This window comes from Vulpes vulpes, chromosome 3, assembly GCF_048418805.1.
Source record: "Vulpes vulpes isolate BD-2025 chromosome 3, VulVul3, whole genome shotgun sequence".
Taxonomy (NCBI): Eukaryota; Metazoa; Chordata; class Mammalia; order Carnivora; family Canidae; genus Vulpes; species Vulpes vulpes.
The window spans coordinates 115,680,332-115,694,927 of record NC_132782.1 but is presented as its reverse complement, the minus strand read 5'-3'; the positions used below and the strand labels follow the sequence as shown (position 1 = coordinate 115,694,927).

At 43.6% G+C, this 14,596-nt stretch overlaps 2 protein-coding genes across 2 annotated transcripts; one reads left to right on the top strand and one right to left on the bottom strand.

Annotated features, from left to right (window-relative positions):
- Positions 1-3,435: 3,435 nt before the first annotated feature.
- PGB1 (pepsinogen B1) lies at positions 3,436-13,885 on the bottom strand. Its single transcript, XM_072754343.1, has 9 exons — positions 13,726-13,885; positions 13,003-13,159; positions 11,741-11,858; positions 11,121-11,239; positions 10,231-10,430; positions 8,756-8,878; positions 4,972-5,119; positions 3,969-4,067; positions 3,436-3,741 (listed from the first exon to the last, which is right to left on the bottom strand). Exons 1-9 carry the CDS (start codon positions 13,779-13,781, stop codon positions 3,589-3,591), a joined length of 1,173 nt encoding a protein of 390 aa, XP_072610444.1. The 5' UTR covers positions 13,782-13,885; the 3' UTR covers positions 3,436-3,588.
- LOC112907214 (mitochondrial transcription rescue factor 1) lies at positions 5,238-5,766 on the top strand (the record flags this gene model as incomplete). Its single annotated transcript, XM_025982370.2, is given in 2 exon segments — positions 5,238-5,636; positions 5,639-5,766. Coding segments are annotated over 2 exon segments (429 nt in total), but the record flags the coding sequence as incomplete, so codon positions are not given.
- Positions 13,886-14,596: the final 711 nt, after the last annotated feature.

The following is a 14,596-nucleotide window of genomic DNA, read 5'->3' as shown; positions in this document are numbered from 1 at the left end:
TGTGTCAGGCACAATGGCAGGGCCTGGGGATACAGCAGGAATTGAAATAACCTCATGTACTGGTCCAGAAGCTACAGAAGCAGGGCCCAAGTCTAGATGTATTCGCGGGATGCCTGAATTGCTGGAACACACCTCTAGGTCTATGAAATGTTGTATTTTGTTCCTTTCACACTTTCTAGCAACCCACAGAGAACCTCACTCTTTGAATTCTGATATTATATCTGGGTCAGATACACAGGGGTCTTTCATTTCTATTTAGGTCTTTCAGCTATGATTATGAGCCTAGGAAAATGTCCAGAGTTCTAGAGCAGATGCTCCACAGGGAACAAAGGCTATGCATCTATCTGGAGTTGAGTTTCTGGGGGAGCCCAGCGGAGCGCTGGTCAACAGCAGAGGAGCCCTGCCAGCAGAGCCCTCTACCTCAAATATCGTAGGTCTCTCCTCTGCTAAAACCCGTTATGGGGCCCCTTGACTGGAGAATCAAGTCCAGACATTTATCAAGACCCTTCCCATCTGGCCACAACCCACCTTGGATGCCTCATTTCCTGCTATCGTCTCAGGTGCCTTGTGTCCAGCCAGTTGAGATATCCTGCCACTCGCTGTTTACACAAATTCTCCAGCCTCTTTGCTGTTCTTATGCTGATTTCTGCATGAGATCCCTTTTCTAACTTTTTCTACTCAGTGAGTCCCTCCTGCATATAGTTCAAGATGAAATCTAACATGCTTTCCTTTGTGATACCTTCCTCTTTCCTGCCACTCTCGGGCACCATTCACTGTAACAGCATTTGTGTCACTTGTATCATCATGAATTTGGTGGTAAATAATTGCTAAGCACTTGTTATCAGAAGACACGTCAGATCTGGGGACTTAGAATAATAAAGTCTCTTTCCGCTAGATCATAATTGAGTTGGGGAGACAGATGTGCAATGGGTAAAATACAGTGCATTGTGTAGTGCAATGTCAGAGGTACAAAGTGCTGTGGGAGGAGGAAAGGAGCAGTAGTTACCTCTCCTAGCTGTTGAGAGGGTAGGCAGAGGAGATGCAAAACGATGTCAAGGACACAGGGAAGATTTTACTTACACAAAGACATTTCAACAAATACTTTATGAGCAAATGAATGATATTTCATAAGTAGTGATGATATAAGAAATAAAAGCTCTAGAATACGTTTACAAGTATAACCCAAACATAGACTAGGGTCCATGTGGCCACTTTCTGCATGAATTACATTTAAAAACCACATTATATCTGCCAAAAATAATTTAAAAGGAATTCCAATATTTTTTGTCTCTTGCAGAACATTAAAAAGTCTCTAATCTGTGGGGTCTAGGGTGGCTCAGTCAGTTGAGTGTCCATCTGACTCTTAATTTTAGCTCAGGCCATGATCTCAGGGTCTTGGATAAGCCCCTCGTGGGCTCTGTGCTCAGGGGAAAATCTGCCTGAAGTTCTCTCCATCTCCCTTCATCCCTCCCTCTACTCGTGCCCTCTAAATCAATCTCTCGATTTTTTAAAAAAATCCTAATTTTTAAGTATATGCAACTTTTCTCAAAATCTTCCTCCTACATGCTCCCCCAGATATGTTGGTGTGGAACATCTCCCCCAAGAAATTCCAAATTCTAAGTTTCTATTTTCATCTCCCCCACCCATAATTTCTATTCCTTCTTTTTTCCCTATTGCCTTCCAGCTTTTTATAAATTTATTTTTTATTGGTGTTCAATTTGCCAACATATAGAATAACACCCAGTGCTCATCCCCATCAAGTGCCCTTCCAGCTTTTTAAAAATCTCATTTACTACTCCTTCTTTTTACCTTTTTTGACCTAGTGGCCTCTCTCTTTCTCTCTCTCTCTCTCTCTCTCTCTCTCTCCTTCTCCAGTCCCTCAGTCTGTATACATATAACATAAGAAACAGGAATCAGACAGACAAGATCTTTATTAGTGTGATGGGGACAGAGTGGGAAGGTGGGAAACAATCACGTATTAATAAATCTTGTCCCCATCCTACAATGATAGACAAGGTGGAATAGACCATAAGCTGTGGAGAGCTGCTCTTGGTTGCTAGTTTCTAGAATCCAGGAGCAGAGAATTTCTAGCTTTGGCTTTACCAATACCTTATGTTGCTCCAGTGGCTGAGGACAGTCCCTGCTGATGAATTTCAGCTTACTCATGAGAGTTTCTAGCAATCATATCTCCATCTCAAGATCTTTGCACTCTATAGTTGCGGCCAACCACCAGAGCATGAATAGAGGTGATACTGAGGCAGGAACAGTGGCTGACAGGGCAGGGATGAGAATGCAGGTGAATTGGGGCTGAACTGAGCTCCCTTCTCTCTGACCAAAAAAAGGCCATATCTCCCATAAAAGAAACACAACGGAAAGAAAAAGGAATGGTCAAAGTGCAGGCATTACCCAACTCCTTAAGATCAACTTCATTATGGGTTGGTGGAGGGGAATGATGCAACAGTGTAGAAAAATGGATACCTCCATCCACCACCACCACCCGCACACATCTGGGTTGAGAATTCTTTGCATCTTTCTTTCCAGGTATGTCCTTCTAATTACATTTCTTGAAACAATTTGAACCCCAGAGCGATACCAGTTTTTAACTCCATAAAGGCAGCATTACTGCATTAGAAGAAACCACTGCAGATGATTGTTCATAACCTATTATGGAATGCGAGTCAGCTACTGGGCTTACTTCAGACAGGAAACATGCTCAAAAGCAATATGTTGTACTTGCTAGAAAATTCCTAGTGTGCCAACGCCATGCCTCATTTGTAATTGTGTGCCCCCATGGCTAACATGTAGCAGAGTTTATTATATAACAACAGAATTAAAAAATGTTTAATGCACAGTTTTGGATCTGATTTTAACACTAACTGTATGATAACAGGTCTGTGCCTCTCCTTCTTATACTGTAAAATGAGACTGGGTTTCAAAACTCAAAAACTTTCAGGACCAGGCGGGTGAATTGTATATGCGAACAGCTTGAGACCATCTGTATTAAGCAGGGAGGAATGGGGTCTGTGAAAATACCAGAAACTATTCATTAAAAATGTGCTACTCCCTTCAAGAAAAACTACCATTTTCTGATCTGTTTCCTCAGAGAGCCAGTTTGAAACATTCTCTAAGGTTACTTTTTTCTTCTTTAATATTCTTGAGTTAGAGACTACTCTGTTTCACATTCTTTTCTAAGAACGGAGTGAAAAATGTGTTGGAAGTGCCAGTGCTGGGAGGACTGGTCACCTCTACGAGAGTACCTCATGTAGGTACTACTGTGTCCTTAATGTCTGTGCTGTGCGTCCTCACTCAGAAACCTTTGCTCCATGTCCTTTCCCATTGGTGAATTAACAGATTCCCCCAAAGAGCTATTGCTAACTTTCAATTTAGAAGAAACTACTATAAGCAGAACACAAGACATTTGGAAGGAACAGCAAGGATGTTTGGAGATTCTTAATTTATTAGTTGCAGGAAAAAAAGACTAGTGCACAGAAGGGTCAGATAGTCCAAAATGCTGCTGTCAGCCCAGAGAAACAGTAGGGCAACCCCAGAGTCCTGTTGGGAGGATGGAGATAGCTACCTTTTGCTAGTCTAGGAAGAGAGGGCAAAACCCACTCTGTTGGCAGTCATATCATAGACTGTGTAATATTCCCTGAGGAAGACATCTCCCAGAATCCACAGAGGCTGCCCATTGGGGGAGGGCAGGTAAGTGACTTCAATCCCGAGTGTGCAGTAGCCATTGTTCTGAAAATACAAAGAACATGAGGAAATAACCAGGTGAATGGAAAGGCCTTTCCCCACAGGAACTTCCCACCCTATATTCCATGACACCTATAGGGTCTCTGGCCTCTTGTTCACCCTCAGCCCTGCCACTGATGACTTCCCATAGGTGCCCAGATGTGAGCTGGGACACAGAATGGAATTTTGGGTCATCCAATCCCATATTCATGGAGCCTGGGGTGCATACATACATTAAGAACATAGGTAGATGGAGGCAGAGGTAAAGGTGATCCGCTGATGACAAAGGTGATGGTGGGCATGCTCTGTATGGAGTTGCAGTTGACCACAAACTGAGAGAGAAGATAAGCAGAACTGTAGAGTGGCTGGGGACTAAGGGCCCAGACAAAGGTCCTGAGTTCCCCTTTCCCAGTGAAGCCAGCTTCTTGACCTTCCAGCAGAGGTTGGTTGAGAGCATGGAAGGCAAAGCCCAATTCACAGGCACAACACTGACCAGGTGCTTCCGCTTTCCTGGGCCTCCTTGGACACATCTCAGCTCCAAGATTTTGGTTGTACTTTTATGGCCATAATGAGTTAGACTCTTTTCAGATCACAGGATTCTACTGCCAGAATGTACCACTTACAGAGAAGCATGGGCACACCCTGTGGAAGTGTGCTTTTGAAAATTCATACCCACACTTGTGTGCACCTGTCAATGTACTACACACACACACACACACACACACACACACACACACACCCTGAGGAACCAAGATTTAGTCTGACTATACCAGACTCTTGCATGCAGGAGGAGCAAACTACAGAAGTGTATATAAAGGGATCTGGGGTAGGCACAGGAGGCTGCTCAGAGTAAAAGCCAAAGGAGAACTCCTAGACAAGAAAAAAATCCCAAGTGGAATAGACAAATGGAATATGCCTGGCTCTGTTGCATATAATCAAATGACTGTGGCCACATCAAGGTGAGATGTGTTCGTAAGGCCTGCCCAGGAATAGTCACCCCTCTTGACAACCATTCAGCCCATATTTACGGTATGGAGTTGGTATTATTCCCTCCCCATACCCATTCTTGCATTGAGGGTTCATGATTGAAAGAACATAGTATTCCCCACCTGTTATATCTGACCAGGGGACAGTTCTCTACCACTTCTTCCTCCTGTCTCTCATGAACTCATTCCACTCAGGCTCCTATGCTGAGGCTGCCTGGATGTGCAAGGAAACTTTCTTCTGGGTACTCACATTGCCACTTTGATCTTGCTGGGCTCCTGTTGCCTTCACAAAGGAGTCCAAGTACTGCTGAGGAACAGTGAGTGGGAAGGTTCCTGTATCCACGATGCCTTGACAGCCCTGAGAGCACAAGCCAGTGGCCTGGTTACCGATGAGAAACCTGAGGGGAACACCAATACAAAAAGAGTCAGGTGTTTCTAGGGATAACTGGGTGACACAGTCAGTTAAGAGACTTACTGGTTTTAGTCTGGGTCATGACCTCAGGGTGAGGAAATTGAGCCCTGGCCGAAGAGGAAGAGGACTCTGATGAAGAGAGTGATCGTGAGATGAGTGAGCAGGAAGAGGAGCTCGAGGATGACCCCAGTGTGGTCAAAGACTATAAAGACCTGGAAAAAGTAGTGCATTCTTTCCGGTATGATGCTATCCTAAAGACAGGCCTAGATGTTGGAAGAAACAAAGTGGAAGATGCGTTCTACAAAGGTGAACTCAGGCTGAATGGGGAAAAATTATGGAAGAAAAGCAGAACGGTGAAAGTGGGAGATACATTGGATCTTCTAATTGGAGAGGATAAAGAAGCTGAAACAGAGACAGTCATGAGAGTTCTTCTGAAAAAAGTGTTGGAGGAGAAAACGGAAAGTGAAAAGTACAGAGTGGTCCTACACCGGTGGAAAAAGTTAAAAAGTTGCCTAAAAAGAGTATGTCTAAATAAATGGATTGCTTTTTACAGATAAGGCTGCTTTCTAGTGATGGGAGAAAGGGCCAGCTTCAAGAGGACATTTTAATCAAAATAAAGTTCTCTTACCTTCACTGGAATCTGCTGAGCTATTTTAGGGAAATTGGGATCCATAGCTCGGAGACACTGCCCATGGCCTGGATTCTTCTCCAGGGCTTGATTTGTGCTCATTTTGACCTCGTTTTGGCCTCGTGAGCATGAATGAGATGTGTGATGAATGAACTAACCCCAGAGAGGGTTTTAATGACTAGCCTGCTGTTTCCCACATTAACTACCTCGGGAGTCTGTGTAAAATAAACTGGCCTTGTTTGTGCTTTCAAAAAAAAAAGGAAATTGAGCCTTGCATCAGGCTCCATGCTCAGTGTGGAGTCTGCATGGGATTCTCTTCACCCTCTGCCCCTTAACCCTGCTCTCTCTCTCTCTCTTTGAAATTATTCAATCTTTATTTTTATTTTATTTTTTAATTTTTATTTATTTTTTTATAAATTTATTTTTTATTGCTGTTCAATTTTCCAACATATAGAATAACACCCAGTGCTCATCCCGTCAAGTGCCCACCTCAGTGCCCTTCACCCAGTCACCCCCACCCCCCGCTCACCTCTCCTTCCACCACCCCTAGTTTGTTTCCCAGAGTTAGGAGTCTTTCATGTTCTGTCTCCCTTTCTGATATTTCCCACTTATTTTTTCTCCTTTCCCCTTTATTCCCTTTCACTATTATTTATATTCCCCAAATGAATGAGAACATATAATATTTGTCCTTCTCCAATTGACTTACTTCACTCAGCATAATACCCTCCAGTTCCATCCACGTTGAAGCAAATGGTGGGTATTTGTCATTTCTAATGGCTGAGTAATATTCCATTGTATACATAAACCACATCTTCTTTATCCATTCATCTTTCAATCTTTTTTTTAAAGAGAGGGTCAGGCACTTTTGCCATAAATAAGTCTGACATTCACCCCAATGTCCCAACCCGACAGCTCTGAAAATATACCACTTCCAAAAAACCAGGCTATATCTTGACATTGTATTCCATGTAATAATTCTGTGTCTTTGTGACTATTGGAGTAATATTCTCAGTTTTTCTCTGGTAACCCCTCCAGCTCTGACTGAAAGCACTGGGGAGGTAGGGACTGTGTCTTATCCTCTTTACTCTGCCTATATGAGGCCCAGAACATAGTGCCAAATGTAACTAGCACTGGTAATCACTTAATAAATACACATTGGCCATCTACTATGTACAAGCCACTCTTACAAGAATTATGATGATATAAAGAGGAGTAAATTGTATTCACTGTGTTCAAAGACTGCATTCTAATGACATGAGACAACACCGTACATGAGGCACAACACGATAGGACAGCAGCTGATGATCTCCATAATCTAGTCCTATGTGATTCAGTTCCTGATTCCTCATTCAGCTTTTTCTGCAGCTCTACCCTTCCTCTTCACTCCATTTATATTTTGAGCACTGTTGGTGAATCAAGGCACTTGGATATAATGGTGAACAAGATAGACACCACAAACCTAACAGAAACACACAAATGGTACTTAATTGTAGTCCTGGTGAGTGCCATGAAAAAAATAAGGAGGCCACAGAAGAGGGGACTTGATCTACTATGGGTGTGAGAAGTAGTTGGTCAGACAAGGATTTTTCAGAGAAGAGATGCTTAAAGGGTGAGTGCCATTGGTCCAAGTGACAAGACCCCTCTATTAGAGGCACAGAAAACTGCTTGCCAGATATTCAACTGCTTATCTCCCTGTCTATTCATGCACATTGGGCTGGTGTCCCTGTGGCTACCCTGAAATGAGGAGATACAAGTTGGGATACATGCCAGTAATACTATGGGACTGAAAGATTGAGCCCCTAAGAGACCTTTTCGAGGGAGAGAGGACTTCATCTGGGCTCAGAAGGATGCACCCAGGACATGAGGGGGGCACTTCAGGTGATATAGTCAAAAGAGAAGCAGCAGGAAAGTCATGGCGAGGTGCAAGGACATGGTGAAGTCTGTGCTGCACATCAGGAAGTGGTGGGAAGGCTGTACCCGTAGGAAGTGCCCTGCTGTTATATATGGTTTTGAGTATAGGCCAAAGAAGTGTATCTTTAATTGGCAGTGATGGAGATTTCCTGAAGGCCTGGAGTGTAGAAGTAACTGAGTCATAGTCCTGAGCCATGGGATCAGATATCCCTGGGCTCAAATTTGGAAATTTGTGAAATGTATGACTTTGGATAAGTTACTTAATCTCTGAGCCCTGATTTCTTTATCTGTGCAATGAAATATACTACTGACCACCTTATAGTGCTGCAGTGAAATACACATACAATAATATATATAAAATATTTAGCATAGTATCTGGCACATAGAAAACATCAATGACAGCTGTTACTCTTACTTATGAAGGACTTGGTAAAGATTGTGTACTTGAGATAATGAAGCTTTAGAAACGACAAATACCCACCATTTGCTTCAACGTGGATGGAACTGGAGGGTATTATGCTGAGTGAAGTAAGTCAATCAGAGAAGGAAAAACAGTGTATGTTCTCATTCATTTGGGGAATATAAATAATAGTCAAAGGGAATATAAAGGAAGGGAAAAGAAATGTGTGGGAAATATCAGGGAGACAGAACATAAAGACTCCTAACTCTGGGAAACGAACTAGGGGTGGTGGAAGGGGAGGAGGGCGGGGGGTGGGGGTGACCGGGTGACAGGCACTGAGGCGGACACTTGATGGGATGAGCACTGGGTGTTTTTCTGTATATTGGTAAATTGAACACCAATAAAAATTAATTTATAAAAAAAATGAAGCTTCAGGGAACAAAGACATGGGTTCACAGAAGTCTAGGAATGACCAACCTGCTGGCATGACAAGGCTCAATGACAAGTCAAAAAGTTTAGTCTAGAGCTAGATGCCAGAGTCTACTGAGCTCCTGGAATAATGAGCATGAGGATTTGCTGACTCTTTACGAAGTTTGTGCCAATGCAAGAACAGGAAATATTGTCACACTGGAGGAACACCCTAGGGGTATCCACAATCCATAGGAATTTTCCTCTGTACTTACTCATCGATGGCAACCTGCCAGTACATTTCCCGAGTGACTGGAGCCCAGACGATCTCACCAGAATAAAACTGTGTGTCCACACCTCCCAGGATGAGCTCTCCACCATACTCATAGGTTGGTTGGCTGGGGAGAAAAGGAGAAGAGCACAAGTTCTTCCCATAACTCACATAGTTTCAGGCAGGTCCTCCCTCCGCTTTAACTATCCCTCTGTCTTTCAGACACAGAGGAACCACAGCACAAGGGGTATCATCCTCTGACCTGCTCTCAGACTCTACCAGGCTCAAGGCACAAGGGAGAAGAGGCTCCTCAGAGGAACACCCAGAGTATCAGAGAACTGGAAACACAAACTATTCCCATAAAAGAGGAGATGGAATTGGAAACTAGGCCTGTGAAAACAAACTATCAAAGCATTCCAGAGAAACTCTCCTGGGGTCAGAGTGAGAAAAGAAGAAATACCTCAGGGAGCACCTGGAATGGGGCCTGACAGAGAGAGAGAGAGAGAGAGAGAGAGAGAATGAGATCTAGTGTGCAGCCAAGAGGATACTCCTGTCATGCTCATGTTGGTAACTAGACACAGTGCCTGGCTGGCTCAGTTGGTTAAATGTCTGCCTTTGGGGTTCAGGTCACAAACCTGGTATCCTGGAATTGAACCCTGCATCAGGCTCCCTGCTCCATGAGGAGTCTGCTTCTCCCTCTCCCTCTGCCCCCCTGCTGCTCATGCTCTCTCTCTAATAAATAAACAAAATGTTTTTTTAAAGTTCATAAGTAGACAGTATTAAAAGGATTTGGGTCTCTTCTCTCCCCTACCCTGGGCCTGCCACTCACTGAAGAAAGACTTTTGGACCAAGCACCCTGAGCATTGTTGTTCAGGAAAAATATTCAGTGAGTAAAGTTGGCCATGAAAGCTCAAGGCTAGTAGAGTAGGAAGAGTACTGGATTTGTGACCAAGATATTTGCATTTGAGTCATGGCTTCATATCTACCACTGAGTTAGTGGGTGACCTTGACATAGATCACATGTTTGAGCCTGAATTTCTTTTCTGGCAAAAAGAATCCAACAGAATTTTTGAGATGTCATTTGACGTTATTACTATGAGAACACTTTGGAAAGTCAGACATATATTGCAATATCATTTCATTGTTGTTCTCTTTCCTAGCAAGTTATCACCAGGCTTGTTCTATAGCTCTACAATTGTACAAAGCTAATGAAATAACTTTAAATTTATTCATCAAAATCTGAGACACTATAGTTCATTTTAAAGAAAAGAATCATCTTATGGTTTATGGCCTGAATTGAAAATACTTCTAGTGTATTTAAAGTAAAATTCCCTCCAAAATGAAATAATAAAATTTCAGAGATGCATGAATTTCATAGAGCAACTTATACTCATTGTATCAGGAAACTTTGAGACCTCAGCCCTGAAGGCACACACAGCACCTCATTTGCTGAAAACTACCCAGGGCAAGGGTACTCACCGAGAGAAATAGAAACTGAAGATGGGCTGGGTGAGCTGGCCCTGCTGCATCATGTTCTGCAGGACTGTTGGGCCATTATCTACTGCCAGGTTGGAGTAGGCCATTCCCAGGATACCATCAAAATATGAATAGTAAAATGGGTAGTTGGGTTCATTCTCACTCATGCCAAATAGCTGGTTATGGATGACAATGTTCTGAACCTGGGACAATCAGAAAGAAAAGACTGACAATTCAGGGGGGCAAATCTTTCCCAGACGTAGGTGCCCAGAGAATGGAATTAAGACCCTCTATTGGGAGAGGACCCTTTTTTGGGAGAGGAGTTTGGCTTCTTTCACAATTAGCACAATCATGGGGTAGGGTATGTAAGATGAAATAACAAGAGCATCATTCAATGATGTGTGTCTTGGAAAGAAGAGTGCAAGTATTGAGGAAGTGTTGTGCAGTTAGTTTCCGCTTCCATGGACAGTGAAAGGACAGTGGCGGGTTTTATATTGAACAATCCACCTGCACAAATGACATAGAAACTGTGGGTGATTGATGTAAAGAAAAGAAAATACTGAAAGGAAAGTCTTCAAATACCTAGAGTAAAATCATGTGGAAGAGAAAGCAGATGTACTCCATGTGGCTGCAGAGGGCACGTTAAGACCACAGAACACAGTCACAGGGAAGCACAATGTAAAGAGTCTGCTGCGATCAGGACTGCTTGGGGGAGAGGTGGCAATTTTTGTTTTGGGAGAAAGGTTTAATTAGATGGCCTTTGGCATCCTTTCCCACAATTAGCTTCTGGGAATTTGTACCTATTTAGTAATCATGAGACTCTCTGATAGATGAAGGCTCTAGAAAAGGGGAACCAAAGAGCAGACCCACAGAAGTATGAGAACAGCACTTACAGTCACAGTGTCATATCCCAGGAGCACAGTCAGGCTGCCAAAACCATAGGCCAGTGTATAGGTTTGCTCGCTGCTTTGGAAGGTGGAGGATCTGCTGGGGTTGAACCTGTTGTGATTGGCTGTGTAAGATTAGAATGGAATGTTAATGTCAATATACTTTCCAAAAAAACTTGGAGGACATCTATCTTTGATGGCCTAAGACCATCAGACCAAGCCTGAGATTGGGCCTCAGCCTCAGATCATTTATGCTGGAGACAATCTGTGGCCCTGAAAAGACTGTCCCCTTGGGAAACAGATGCTGCCCTAATTCCTTCCATTTCCTAAGGGATTTCTCAACACAAAAGTGCCAGGAATTGGGGCCAATAGGAGAAAGCTGAGGAAAGGGAACAATGTAGAAAGGAATGGAAGCCTTGGTCTATTTCTGCTGTCTCTCTCCAGAACTGTAGTACTTGTGAAATCTAGACCAAGGCAAGATTTCCAGATGGTCTGAATTTAAGGAGGATGAGATCAAGGGTATGCACCAGGAACTTGGGACTTTGATGCTGAGTTTGTGATCAATTCTAACTTTGCCCCACCCTCTTCTCCTATCTATGGGTGGATGGTGATGGTGGTATACTCACAGCAGGCCTGGCTCTGGCAGTAGGTGGAGGGCACCCACAGGTTGGAGGAGCCCGTATCAAAGAGGATCAGGAAATTTTGTGGTGGTGTCCCAATGCTGATCTCTCCAAAGTAGTAGGACTGCAAAGACAAAAGATTGTCACTCTCATTCAGCTGTCAAGTCTTGTCTTGAATAGGGAGAGGTTGACTCATTAGAAGCAACATTGGCCCAAATCACTTCCTTGGGGGAGTTAATAACTTCTCCTTCCACAATGTCTCCTTCCTATCTGGAGCTAGATTCAATATTCTCAATTTTTGTCCCTAATTACAAGCCTGTGACTAGCTGAGTCTGACAAGATGATATCACTTCAAAAGATTTTGTACATTGTATCACATAATACCTCCATGGATTTATCATTCTGTGCCAGAACATGCAAAGTTGGAGAAGCAATCACTTTTTTCTTCACTCCCAGTGTCCATCCATTCTCCCCATCTCTCTCTCTCTCTCTCTCACACACACACACACACACACACACACACACACACCCCTCTTTCTCTTTCAGTGTTAGATATTTCCCCACCATTCTTCTCCTTCTGGTCACGTAGTAGCTAAGGCCCCAGGAAACCTAGAATGAGACGTAGCATGGAAAGCAAAAAGATAACTTCACTGAGACACAGTTTCAGTTCTAAGTGAATTCGGGCCAGCCACATCACTTACCTGCCTCTTCCTCCACATCTATAAGAAAGGGGAAGTCCAAGTAGGAAATCCCTAGGGTGGCTTCTAGATCTGACATGCATGTAACACCTCACTAAAGACAGCCTATAGGACACCAGTATGATGAGATGCCCTGAGCAGACACTGCAGCTAAAAAATGTTCAAATACTTGCCCTGAGTACCGGTGTATGTTTCCAAAAGGGAAGATATATAGCAGCTGGGACCACTGGAGATTTTGCCTGGCAGCTTTGCACGTGCTCTCCTTCTTTCCCCTGCAGCTCATCACTGGGACTTCCTTCCTGGCCCTCTCAACTGACTTGAATATGTCACTGTGAATCTCTTAACCGTATAAAGAGAGCTTTAGAGTGAGCCAGTAATGAGAGGAAAGAAGGAAGGAAAGGAAATACTATAGTGTCAGGTGGTACCAACTCATTACCCAGATACTTTCCATAGGAAGGTGAGACATAGGTTTAGTAAAAAGACCAAAATCAGAGCTAATGGGAGGTCTAAATAGGTATCAAGAGTGCTTATTAGCCAAAGGTTATGGACATTACCTCCCCCTTCACTTACATCCAGGTAGTTGGTGAAGGGCTCATAAGCAACAGCATCATTATTGAAAAGATACTTGGCAGCTGGGTCAACCTTTGGGTGGTTCCTCAGGAATGTCTCGAGGACACCCCGCTCTTCCATCACCTGGCGGATAGACTTGCCTTTCTTCAGGATAATTCTGTGGAGAATAGCCAAACAAAAGGAGTGAGCTTCACCTTCCCCATTATAGCAATCCCTTCAATGACCTGATCTGGAGTTTTCAAACCTCCTTAGTCCTCTTAGAAGAGCCTCTTATAAGAAATCCTCCTGGATTCTAGTGAGTTCTGACTACTGCAGTCACTCCAGCATTTCTAGCAGCATTCCTAGCCTGAAAACCCACTACAAGGTATATTTGGGGTTTCCTGCTTGCATATTGTTTCCAAGGAATAAATTTCTGTTTATCCAAAGTCCCTCCTATAAACTTGAGACATGAGCCCTGTATGCCTCTTTCTTAGCCAACAAAACATCAACGTACCTTTAAAAACATACACACACACCACACACACACACCTACATACACTCATCATCATCATCATCATCATCATCCATTTTAAGTCTTTGGTCCCTGTGGTTTTGGGGTTCATGTACCAAGACACAATCTGCCCGCTTTTCCATGAGATCTGCAGGGAAGGCCTTTGCTCTACCCCAGCTTCTGGTGCTGCCTTGGGGCTGAGTATCACTGTAAAGCTGAATCCCTATACACACCTTTCCACACCCTCTGAGAGGTGTAGGCAAACCAAAACCAAGACCAGGATCTTCATGGTGCTGATTTCAGTGGCCCACAGACACACAGGACACAGTGGCACACCCAAGAGTTGGAACAGACAGAGGGAGATTGAGTCTCTCTTTTATACCCTGATCTCCCTGCACTTTCCCCCTGTTGGCATGTGGGCTTCTTAGCCTTGTACCAGCTTGTGCTCCTACACATCCATGGGTTCTGTTTGTTTTTCCTTCTGGCAAACACCTTGGCCTTTAATATCCACTCTGCAGTCAATTTAAAAAGTGATTAGTGGCTTTGCTGATGGAATCCAAAGGATATGATAACAAATGTGAAATGCACTGGGGACGAAGGATCCTGGTGCCCGCATCTACTGGGAAATAGGTGCTGGCAACTTCTGCCAGAACAATCTGTTCTTTGGCTCCAAAGTCCATGTGCTTTCTGGAGATTTACAGTAGACTCTCCACTTCTGCTTCCCCTTTTCCTTCCTGTTCCTCTCATCAGACTCATCTATAGTCTTCTGCTGTGATTCTCATAGCCCATGGCACTCTGATCTGTATTTTCTGTTTCTTAGTTCTCAATTAGCCAACGCTGATGGAAGGTCTACTCCATCTTAGTGCTTAGTGCTCACTTCTGCACTAAGCTCTGGGGGTACAAGGAAATTTCGGAAATGGTCCTGCAAAGTTGGCATCCTGCTTAATGACTGACACATAATCTAATTACAAGATGATGTGATGGCTCTAGCATCCAAACATGTGTTGAATGATTGAGAGTGATAAGAACAGTATTCATGAAGCAAGCACAGACAAGAAGTGATAGCTCCTGGGGGGATGGAAAAGCTTCAGGGAAGAGGTCACA